Below are 12,215 nucleotides of genomic sequence, written 5' to 3'. Positions count from 1 at the left end.
CAGAGATTGTGATTATTTTAGTGAAGATGGAGTATTTCTATGCTGAGTGTAAACATTTCCAGCAATGGCATTTTTTTACTTTTTTACTTTTTTTTTGAGACAGGGTCATGCTATGGAGTTCAGGCTGGCCTTGGGCTCACTTTGTAAGGCAGGCTGGTCTTGAACGTGCAATAATCCCTTGCCTCAGCCACGCAAAGGCTGGGATTTCAGGAGTGCACCACCACGCTATACCATTTAATCACCATTTTAAAAATCTGTTTTTAAGATGGGTGTCATCATTTCAGCACTAAAATGCTGGCAGTCAATTCTTCTGGTATCTTAACCATCTGGATAATACAACAATTTACCTGCTTAGTTAATTATTTAATAGTTTAAAAACTTATTTAATACTTTAAGTGTTAGTTTTATTCAGATTCAATCGTCTAAACACCCTGGGTTAATGGCGCTCAAATTAGCACAGGCGGTCTACACAGTACATTCTGGTCCTCTAGGCAGCACTCTAAAGTTAACTTTAATTCTTTTGTTCTGATTCAGCTTTTTCAAATCTTTATTGTAAACACCATATAGCAAATACTTATAGACTTTGCAGGTCACATATAGTCTCTGTTGTATATATTCATGAGAGGTTTGTTTCTTTTTTGTACTGGGAATTGAACTCTCAAATTTGCAACCTCACACTTGCCAGGCAGATGCTGTACCACTGAGCTATATCCCCAGCCCTCCTTTTCTTTTAAACCACTTAAAAAAGAAAACACAACAAAAACATAATGAACTTATGAGCTAAATAAAAAAGACTGGATCAATTGGATCGGTGGCCCATATGGTAAATACAAATACAAGCCAATGGTACATAAGCACTAATAAAACAAGGTTCATGTTATAACACCGGTAAGTGCTCAGATCTTATTACTACTTTTCCTGTGTAAGTTGGGTTTTTCCCATTTGAACCTTCTGATGTAAAAAGTGAAAATGTGCATAGCGTATTTGATGATAGACACAGACTTAGCCCTATACACACTTGCACACTTGCACATTTTATTTCTGGAAGAGATTTTAGAGAGTATGTAATTAGAACTGCCTCCTCATTTTACAGATAACTTAAATAATGATGATTAAGTAACTTACAAATATCTGAGGGATAGCAGGCCTTCAAAGGAATCCTTACGTAGTTCGGTGAGGTAATTTTCACTGAGATTTCTGGAAGATGAAAAGGTTATTTTTAAATCACATTTCCTCAGAAACCTGAAGGATATGCAGTGATAAAAAAGCGGAGGAAATGAGCACTGTCAGTCCTGCCACGTGGAGTGTACCTGGAGAATTAAAGTCTCATATCTACAACAATCTCATGCCAACAATCCCCTTTGCAGGCACTTGTTCTACAGAAATATTTGCCCATGTTCACAAAGAAGCATCAACAAGTGTCCATTGTGTGGTACAGGTAACAAGAAAGCTGGAGAGGACTGGGGATATAGCTCAATGGCATAAGCATCTGCCGGGCAGGTGCAAGGTCCTGAGTTCAGTTCCAGGTGCCAAAAGAAGAGGATAACAAAAGAAACCTGGAGAGGTACCTCCCCAAATAAGAAACCTGACCAAAAAACGGGCAACTACAATGAATAGACACATCTCAGAAGAGAAGCACCAACAGCCGATAAATGCATAAAAAATGTTCAATAACTATGGTGCTTAGAGCATTGTAAAGTAATAATATTCCATCTTACCCCACAAGGAATGGAATCAGCAGGAAGTCAAACAATAAAAAATGCTAGTGAGGCTATAGGGGAAAAACACTTCGATGTTGCTGGTAGACATGCAAACTAGTGCAGTCACTGTGGGACTCAGTGTGGAATTGCCTCAAAAAACAACTAGCAATTCCACTTGACCCAGTTATTCCCCGTCTAGGTATTTTCCCAAAAGAATTAAAGGCATCATGTTACATTGATGAATTCATAGTCATGTTTGTAGCAGCACAATTCATAATAGCTAAACCTTGGAAAGGGCCGCTATGTCTATCGACAGATAATGGATAAAAACAATGTATTTACACACAGTGCAGTACTCTGCCATAAAGAGAAGGAAACTCCAGTCTTTTGTGGAAATCAAACATGTTTAATTATGTCATGAGTTCTGTTGTATGGGAAACCCAATGTCTAAATAAAAAGCAAAATTAAAGGCAATAGCGTGAAGGGAGATAGATCTTTCTCAGAAAGCAGGTGCTCAAGAGATGGAGGGAAAGGGGATAGAGAAAAAGAATTGAGATGTATGGTATCATGTACATGTGCCAATTGCTCATGAGGAATATAATCATCATATACTGCAGTGCACTAATTTTAAAAAATGAAAAAAATCCTAGATATACCCTAAACATCTATCAATAGGGATATTACTAAATGAGGCAGGAAGTTGGGCTACGTAAGTGAATTCAAGGTTATCCTGCACTACGTAGCAAGATCCTGTCTTAAAAAAAACACACCTCAAAAATTAAGACAAAATGAATACACCGTGAGAGCTGCAGTGGTGCATCCCTGTTACCCCAGCACTCAAGAAGTTGAGGAAGGAGAACTGCCATGAGTTCAAGGCCAGCTTGCACTACATAGTGCGACATGTCTCAAAACAAACAAGTAGGGCCAGGGATTTAGCTCAGTGGCCTAAGTGCCTGCCTGGCAAGTGCAGGTTGTGAGTTCAATCCCTGGTACCAAAACAAAACAAAAAACAAGTAAAAATAAATACACATTATGGAATACTGTAGGAGTTTAAGTGAGTGGGCAACCCTCTCTATGTGGGGTAGGAAATAACACTGATGTATCAAAAGTGAGAGAGTCAAATTACAGGATAGTACTGTTTAGGTAAAAAAGAAAAGCCACCTGAGAAACCTATTTCACTGTATGTCAGTATGTGTGCAGGCAAATGCATGGGAAAGATCAGGAAAGATACATCAGATTCAGACTAGTGGTTACCTCATTGATGGGTCATTAGAGCATATGGAAGGTCTTACCTGTTATTTAATCTTTTTTTTGTCTTTTACCTTTTTAACGGTACCGGGGATCAAACTCATGACAGCCTGCTTGAAGACAGGTGCTTATGCCGGCAGAGCTAAATCCCCAGCCCCCTGTTATTTCATTTTTATTCATTAAGAATGTAATCACATTCTCTTTGTATAAAAAATAAATTTCAGTTGTTTCTTTCCAAGAGGATCTGTGAGGGCTGCGATTTAGCCCAGTGGCATGAGCGCCTGCTTATCAAGTGTGAGGTTGTGAGTGCAATCCCTGCTACCAGAACAAAAAGAAAGAAAGAAAGACATTGCTCACCGAGAGGGTGTATGAAATTTAATTCTCTCTTTCTCTTTCTCTCTCTCCCTCCCTCCCCACTTCCAGAGCTGGGGCTTGAACCCAAGGGCTCACACATCTAAACACATGTTTTAATCAAGTGAGGTTGACCTGAGATAAGATGGGGAAATACCTTTGCTCAAAAGTGTTGACCTCAACATGCTGAATCAAGGAGGATCCTGGTTTTTGTATGAAGTTTTTATATTCGTGTTTGAAAAAATTATACTCAGTTTCTCAGCCCAATGGTAGGTTTTCCATGCCCCTTTTTGTATACTATAAATAGAGTTTCCTTGGAAATCCCTGTGAAGAAACAGTTTATGTCTTTGAATAACTGGGAAAGGAATAAATACAAGAATCCTAACAATATCCAGGATATTCAAACACAGAGACAATAACAGCTTTTCATTTCCAGAACTAACAGCTCCCCAGTTTGCACAAGACTGTCAGACTGTGGAGCAGCCAGCACAAATGATGAGACTTTTGCTCAGCAGCTCAGCTTCCTATCTGTCCAGTCTCCTGGATTAATGATGTCGGTCACTTAGTTTTAATTTAAGTGTTTTTCCCAAAATCACTTGGGTACAAGATGACTCCTACAAATCAATAAGTAAAAGAAAAATCATTCAACAGAAAAATGGGCCAAAATGCATCATTATTAGTGAGTAAGAATAAAGCAAGCCTCTGCCAGCTGGCGCCAAAGCTTTGGCTCGGTACCCTTTGTGGAAGCTCTGCAGGCAGTGGAAGGATAAGGGCAAGAGCAGCGTAGAGGAGCTAACGTCCTGATGTGGGAAAACCACTTGGACTTGATGCACAGGGAAGAAGAGGAACCACCAGGCAAGCAGTAAACCATCACCTGGTCAGGTGCAAAAACTGCAAAGGAGAAGGAGGAACCCACACAAAACTGGCACCAGGGCTTATCTCCCGTGTGACAGGGTGAGGGAGACAGATGGTCAAGCATATAAGGGTATGGATCTCCCATTATTCCATACACATCTCTGACTCCTTTTTAAAGGAGGTCTATCATGCCTTGCCAATGAGTTATTAGGTCAGGAGTAGGGGAGCACACCTGTGATCACAGCACTCAGGAAGCTGAGGCATGAAGATACCAGTGAGCCTCAGACCAGCCTGCCTCGAACCAGGGTTCAGTTCCAATTTTGCGGAAACTCATTCTTTATCCGTCAGCAACAACTTTCCTGCTCAGTTTGCATACACTTTTCCTGAGGATGGCGGGAAAGCAATCAGTCTGCTCATGCGCCTAGTGAACATTTCCACGTGACCAGATGCATTCTCATTGCTCTGCGCTCACCACGGCCTCAAACAGAACTTGTGCCCCTCAAGCTGGCTCTCCTCCCTGCTTGGGGCTGCCACCTGTGACACCTCCACCACTCAGCTCCACACAGCATGGAGACGGGAGCTCACAGGAGTTTGCACTTCTCTGTCCACCCTGCCCTCAGCTGTTTACTGGGTGACTTGGTCACGCAGTGTTCCAGTGTTCACCCACTCTCACACCAGCACCCTGCTCAGCCACTTGTCACTTATCCCCAGGCTCCTAGAGATTCGAGGTCTCCCTGAATTCAGCCTTCCCTTCCAGATGCCTCCACATGTGGAGTCTAAAAGGGTCCTCCTGTTTTGATCATTTTGCTCTCTGGCTTGAAAACTCTGTCTCTCTGTGTCTGTCTGTGTGTCGGTCTCTGTCTCTGTGTCTCTCTGCCTGTCTGTCTCTCTGTCTCTCTAAAGATCCTAAAGTTGATATTCAGTGTTCATAATTTGAAATAATACCTCATTGCTTGATAACCCTGTTCTTTTCAGGCAGACTGGCCTGTGCAGCCATGTTCATTCCTGCTGCCATGCCTTTGGGCTGGCCTTCCTGTGTTTCCTCTGCTTGACAATTGCAAGCACTCTAAGCACCAGCTAAGGTTTGAGCTCCCCCATGCAGTGTTCCCTAACCTTCAAATCTTGTGACTCTGCATCTATTCTTTATGGCCCCACCACCTCCCCTAAGGCTCTTCCCCTCCCTTCTATCATTTTCATGTTCTGGAAAAAGCATTATGCTTCTTTAGTTCCCCATGTACTTAGCTCTGCAGGAGTGAGCACAAACTAGATACTGCAAAGCAAGGGGCAAAGGTGAGTTCTGCACATAATTCAGGGCCTCAACAACAACAACAGTAGCTAATATTCATACATATGGGGGTGCTGTTACTTGTATCACAGTGTTCTCTTTTCTGACACAGTCCTGTGAAACAGTAAACATTATATTCCTCCTTCCACAGATGAGGGAAGTGAGTCACAGACTAACTTGCAAAATGTTACAAAGCTAATGAAAGAGATGTCTGGGTTAAAATTCAGGCTGTCTGGGTCAGGCAGATTCTATTCCTTTTTCCAAGGGGTGAGGGATACTAGGTATCAAACCCAGGACCCTGAGTGTACAAGACAGGCAGTGTACCTCTGAGCTACACCGCCAGGCCCAGAATCTACTCGTGCCCACATTGCTGTATCATCACTAAGGAAATGAGTTGTGAAAAGGGGGGAGCAAAAATAGGAGAGTAAGTGTTAGGTGGTGGGATAAGTAAAGTGCAACCCATCTGGGACCCCACCTGTCTCTCAGGAGCTATTCCTAGTCACCACTCCTATTCCCCAGTAAATTTTCCTACCCTTAACCTCCATTGTTCCTAAGAATTCACTCTTCATCTTCAGCGAAAATGAACTCAGTGTGTCTGACTTCCAGTAGGTTGGGAGTGACGTTCTGTTATTTTTGGGTTTTTCTTTTACCTATTTCATCATAACCTGGGCAGTGCAGGTGACAGCAGACACAGTGCTGTCAATCCATCTGCCCCTCTTAGCTGACTTGCAGGTGCTTCGTGAAACGTTTTACTTTCCCTGATTTAAAGACTTGAAAGCAGGGTTACAACTCTGGGCCAAGCTTGGTGAATTCACTAAGACCGTGTCTCAAAATAAAATATATGAAGAAAAAAACAAGGAAAAAGGGTAAGAGGGCACAAATAATACAAAGAGAGTGGAATAAAGAAAATTGAGAAAGAAGAAGGTAAAAACAGAAAGTCAGTGTGAACAGGGGATGTGAGGACAGTCTAGGAAGCCCTTGAAGAAAGGGCTGTCACCTCGGGCACAATGCAGACAACAAAAGAAGAAAACTGATCCTTACAAGACTGTGAAGGAGTTGACCTCTACGACAGGTACTTGGCGCAGCCTTTGCTTCGGGCTGAGACCCGTACATGACAGGGTGTCATTGTCACAGGTGCAGAGCTCACATATGTTGCTAGTGCTGGTGGCATCCTGCACCATTTGTGCAGAATAATGGTTAGTGTTCTGTTCCACATCCAAAGGTTGAACCGTGATGGGTGTCAGGTTTGGTTGCTGAGCCTGCACTTGGTCTGGATGTGCAAGGGTCACCTCAGGATGCTGCTGAGGAGAAGCTTCAATCTCCGGCAGAGTCACAGAATGTTCAGCCTCTGCAATGCCTTTTGCAGTCATGATAAGATCCATATACATTGTGTGTACCACATCAGTGGGGAATGTTGGGCTCTTAGCTGTATCCTGACCCAGTGGTGTTGGATTTCTTGTTTGAAGTGGTACCATGTGTTGATTGACAGCCTTCATAGACGGTTCTGGAGGCTGAGAGGGGTTCACCTGCATCACTGAAGGAAGTTTAGTTTCAGTAGCAGGTGGTTGAGTTATGGAATGTTCCACATGCAACAACTGAACCATGCTGCTTGTCAGGTTTGGTTGCTGAGCTTGCACCTGGTCTGGCTGTGCAAGGGTCATCTCTGGTTTCTTCTGAGGAGCTGTAACCTCTAGCAGGGTCGTGGAATGTTCCACCTCCATTGTAACTTCAGGATGTAGTTATGTCCAGTGGTTGCCCCATGTCCAGTGGTTGCCCCATGACACTGGTCAACATGTGAGGCTGAGCTGGAATCTGACCCGGTGGTTTGGGAGTTATCATTTCAAGTGGTATTGTGTTCTGATCTACACCCTTTAATGATGGCTCTGCAGGCTGAGAGGGGTTCTCTGGCAAATTGGGTGTGAGTTGCATCCCTGAAGTAGATGGAGGTATTGGATGCTCCAGTTTCACAGGCTGAATGATTGCAGGAAACACAGTTGGTCCCTGAGACTCTACCTGCCTTGAAGGTGGGAATCTTACATCACGATCCTTCAGAGAAGCAACTGTACCCTCCTCTGGGGCCACAAAATGTCCAGCCTCTTTAATGGCTTTTTCTCTCATGGTAAAAGCCATTGTTTGGACTATGCCACTGGGCAAGGTTGGAGGCTGAACTGGACCCTGACCCAGTGGTGCTGCAGTTGTTCTGTGAGGTGTTACTCTGTCTGGACCTAAAGCCTCCATAAATGGTGTTGGAGGCTGAGATGGGTTCTCTGGCAAAGGTGGTGAATGGAGAACCTTGGAAGTAGGTGGAGAAGGTCTACTATGTTCTACCCTCCAAGCCTGAATGTTGACAGGAGTCAGGTTGGGTTGTGGAGCCTCCACATTCCTAGGGTGTGCAAGTGTCACCTCGGGATGCTTCAGAAGAGAAGCTGTAACCTCCTGCGGGCCCACAGAATGTTCAGCATTTTTAAAGGCTTTTGCATTCAGGATAAGAGCCATATCCATTGGTTGTACCACTGCACTGTGCAATGTTGGACTCTGAGCTGTATCCTGCCCTGGTGCTGTTGGATTTGTCATTTGAGCTGGTACCATGTGTTGATCTCCAGCCTTCATAAATGGCTCTGGAGGCTGAGAGGGGCTCTCAGGCCTTGTTGAAGAAAATTGACTTCCTGCAACAGGTGGTGGAGGCAGGGAACGTTCCACATCCGAAAGTTTAAATATCACGGGAGTGAGACTTGGATGCTGCGTGTGCATCTGGTCTGGATGTGCAAGGGCCACATCAGGGTTCTTGTGAGGAGGAACTGTGACCTCCTGCACGGCTGTGGGATGTTCAGCCTCTGCAGTAAGTTCAGGATATAGGGTAGGGCCTGTATCCAGTTTTTGTACCATGACAGTGGGCAATGTTGGAGGCTGAGCTGGACCTAGAGCCAGCAGTGTAGGAGTTATTCTGTAAGATGATTCTCTACGTTGACCTAAAGCCTCCAGCAATGGTGCTGGAGGCTGGAATGGGGTTTCTGACAATGTTGGTGAAAGGAGAAACCCTGAAGTAGGTGGATAAGTTCTAGTATGTTCTACATTCCAAGCCTGAATGTTGACAGGAGTCAACTTGGGTTGTTGAGCCTCCACCTTCCTATGGTGTGTGAGTGTTACCTCAGGATGCTTCAGAGGAGAAGGTGTAACCTCCTGCAGGCCCACAGAATGTGCAGGCTCTGTAGTGAGTTTATCACTTGTGCTAAGCCACATGTCTAGTGGTGGGGTTGTGACAGGTGATAATGTGGGATGCTGAGTTGAATACTGACCAAGCATTGGAACTGGAAGCTCATTCACTGTTGGCCCTTGTGTCTTTTCAGAGGCTGAGTGCAGTATTGGAGATGGTTCCTTGGGTATCTCCCCAGGTCTCAGGATGGAATTTGTCAAATGTGAGAGATGAGTTGCACTGCCCCTTAGAGATGAAATATTGATCTCCTGATTCTCTGACAGCCGATGTAAACCCTCCTCACTAAATAGCTTCTCTTGGTGTAGGATTAAAGAAGGTACAACCTGTTCAGCAGGCTGTGAGTCTCGATAAGGGTCTTCTCCCTCAGGTAGAGAGGACTGGATTTGTGGAGCCTCTGGATTTTTAGTCTGGGCCTCCAGCTGGTATTGTGATGATTCCTTGTGCTCACAGGGCTGTGTAGGTTGATCTGGCTTCAGCAGATATCCCAGGTGTAGGCTTTTGTGATCAGCTTTATCCGTACTCAGATCCACAGTATCATCCTGCAAGGTTTGTTTCTGATGCTGAGGATATTCTGATTGATGAGCAGCTCCAAAAACCTCCTTAGCAAGTTGCCAGTGCTGAGCTATATCCTTCAGTTTCAGGAGTGAAACAAACTTTGATGGTGTTGAACTCTTGTTCCCTAGTAGTAGACGCAGTACATGTGACTGGTGGTCTGAAGCAGAAGCCTGCTCTGAAGCAGAAGTCTCCTCCTTTCTTCTGATTTGAGAAGGCATGAACTAAGTGTTCATTCTCATGCCCATCTACCATTGAATCCACCTCTGGGAGCCTCTGTGGCCCAACCAGCTTGTCATGCAGACCCTGATGTGGAACAGCAAACTTATCTGGATCCGGCAGTGACTCTTCAGTCGACTCCTCAGGTGTAAGTAAAATCTTCTCAGGTGCAGAGGTTCCTGGGTAATCCATTTCCCCTGACTCTGCTCGAGTAGTAAAGGTGTAGAGTGGTTGAGATGAGTGAAGGGACCTGTAATGAAAAAAGAAATAGCTATGCTCAAATTGCTCAACTTCCATCTGGGCTGGGAATTGAGCCCACTCGGGATGTGGGGCTACCAGGACCAGTAGCCACAACTGTGGCCAAAACATGAACCTTGGTGCCCCAAAGTGCAATATAAACATCATACGATAAGGCTTGGTCAACAAGACCTAGGCCAGTTGCTTCCAGCAAAACACTTGCTGAAATGTTTCTGCTGGCCACTTGCTGCCAGTGCCTTGGCAACCATGTACATTGTGCCCTACCCCACCGCTTGTGACATCATTGTTTAAGAAGCAGGTAGGTTCTGGCTCAGAGGGGCTTACCATGGCCCCAAGAAGTCTGGCTACAGTGACCATGCCTGTTGTGCACTAGCAAAAAGAGCTTTTCCATCCTGTGCTATGCTTGTCACCCTAGTAACTCCCTTTGCAAACACAGCTGTTTTCTGCAGCCAGCCACGCTGGAGCACTGACCACATTGTTATAAATTAACTGAAACACCACCATACTGTTCTGTATGCGTTGTCACTCGAGTAACCTGTTTGATGTATCAACCTTTGTTCGCTTTGTGAGACACAAATGTTCCTGGAATTAGTAGACCAAGGGCTGTAAATTCCCGTAAGGAAGGAACGGGTTAACCACCAACTGTGAAATGTCTCTGACCTCAAGCAAAGGGGAACAAGGGCCTTCCGCATTCCTGCTCTCCTCCCATCATTATTTACTTTGCGGTTTATTTTCTATAAAAGTCCCCGTCAAAATTTTAACCCAGTTACACAGCTTTGCAAACTCCAACTGCACTGTGTCATTGGTGCCAGCTGAAATAAAGCGCTTTTTCTTTGTAAAAGACACTTTGCCCCATTTTTTTTGGACAAGAGCTCGGGGTCTCATTTTTGGGGCACAACAATGCCCAAGTCCCTGCTTCCAGCAGAGGTAACAGCAGGGCCCTGCAGGGCTACTCCCCATATCAAGGTAGGATTTGGGCCTCAGACCTGGGTAGCCCTGTGTTTTCAGCAGCCCTTTGGGTTGGGGTAGGACAGAGCTTCCCATGGAGGTCACAGGGCTGGGCCTCTGTACACTCAGAAATAGTAACCCAGTCCAGCAACCTAACCTTTTCTTTCTCCAAGCCACAATCCAGGAGAACTCCTTCCTCCTTTAGGTATACAGGTTCTAAGGAATCCAGCTGACCTCCAGAATGGGGACTAGTTAGGGCAGCAGACAGGAGAATACACAATATGGTGGTTTATTCCACAGTGTTGTCATTTGCTCTATTCTCCATCCAGTGCCATGTTTGATGATTCATTTCCCTCTGTTAGGCTGGGGCTGCATATACATTGTGATGATGCATCGTGCTTGCAGGAGGGGTTTTGGAGGTGAGAAATTGGATCTGAGAGAAAGGATTTGAGTCAGTTCTTTACATTAACATGTGAGAACTCTCCCTACCCTTCCATGCCTCAACACTACCATCTACATGTGACAGTGCCCTTTTTCACAGCACACATGGGAAGACTCTTATAATGTTAAAATCCTCCTGTTAAATAGTTTTCTTGAAACACTATTATAAACTGACTCCATTCACAGTTGTTCTTCATCCATGTACTACTTGTCTTTTACCTGACACAACCTAGGCATGGGAAACTCAAGAAGAGACTCGATTCATCTTCTTACCTCTCCTCCCTTGCATTAGGTGGGGCACATAATAATGGTTTTTTAAAAATCTGATTTCTAAACTCTACTGACTTCCTTTTCTCAAATTTTGTGGGAAACTAGATTGTTTAAAGTTTGAAGCATCTTTGGTTTTGTTTAAATTACACTGAAGTCATTCTATGGGAAAAGTTGAGATCCTTTCCCAGAAAGCAACCAGATTCTCCACTTTTTAAAACAAACACTCCCCAATTTCTTAATCAGGACTCCCCAAGTTAAGTGCTGAAGAAGTCCTGATCTCACTGCAGCCAATCTGTTCTCTGCCCCTGAACTCAGCTAAGTCACATGACTTGTCATCCAATTGAAACTTCTGTAAATGTGCTAAAAACAACTATGTCACATAAAAACTGTGGTCACCCCAGGATATGCATTGTACTATGGCCTACAGTTATACTTACCTAGCTTTTTTTGCAACTCCTGCTTGCCACACTATAAAAAGGACAAACTCTTCATAATCAGTGCCTTCGACTGTGGAGATTACTCCTCTGGGGACTGCCAGCAGTCAGTAAAATTTCCTTTCTTCTCCTGAGCTCCTGGCTACTGCAGACTCAGTTTTACTGCTACAGTTACACTGGCATGAAACTGTTTTTGTCCTTTCCTTTCTAAACATCCTAAAAGTAGTAAGTGATGATAATTTTCTTAAAGAAATTACTTTGGAAAATCAATCCCTAAAGGTTTTGTACAATGGATTTGCAGAAAGGTTCTTTGGTAAAATATTCTACTTCAGTTGTGGGGAGGTGCTGACCCCTAGGTACAGACCATACTGAGAAGGCAGAAGAGTGTTCAAAGCTGTAGCACAATTGACTTCAGGGCTGTAGGCACATTGATCCTGGAA

General features: G+C 44.3%; 1 protein-coding gene across 1 annotated transcript; it reads right to left on the bottom strand.

Annotated features, from left to right (window-relative positions):
- Positions 1 to 3,551: 3,551 nt before the first annotated feature.
- LOC134474469 (leucine-rich repeat-containing protein 37A3-like) lies at positions 3,552 to 9,891 on the bottom strand. Its single transcript, XM_063242641.1, has 2 exons — positions 6,481 to 9,891; positions 3,552 to 3,623 (listed from the first exon to the last, which is right to left on the bottom strand). Exon 1 carries the CDS (start codon positions 9,424 to 9,426, stop codon positions 7,168 to 7,170), a length of 2,259 nt encoding a protein of 752 aa, XP_063098711.1. The 5' UTR covers positions 9,427 to 9,891; the 3' UTR covers positions 3,552 to 3,623; positions 6,481 to 7,167.
- Between the last annotated feature and the right edge of the window lie 2,324 nt (positions 9,892 to 12,215).

The sequence above is a fragment of the Cavia porcellus genome, unplaced genomic scaffold (genome assembly GCF_034190915.1).
Source record: "Cavia porcellus strain 051 isolate PalLab524CR breed Dunkin Hartley unplaced genomic scaffold, mCavPor4.1 scaffold_32, whole genome shotgun sequence".
In the NCBI taxonomy this organism is placed as follows: domain Eukaryota; kingdom Metazoa; phylum Chordata; class Mammalia; order Rodentia; family Caviidae; genus Cavia; species Cavia porcellus.
Note: the sequence above shows the minus strand (reverse complement) of the source record. Positions and strands in the feature narration are given on the sequence as shown.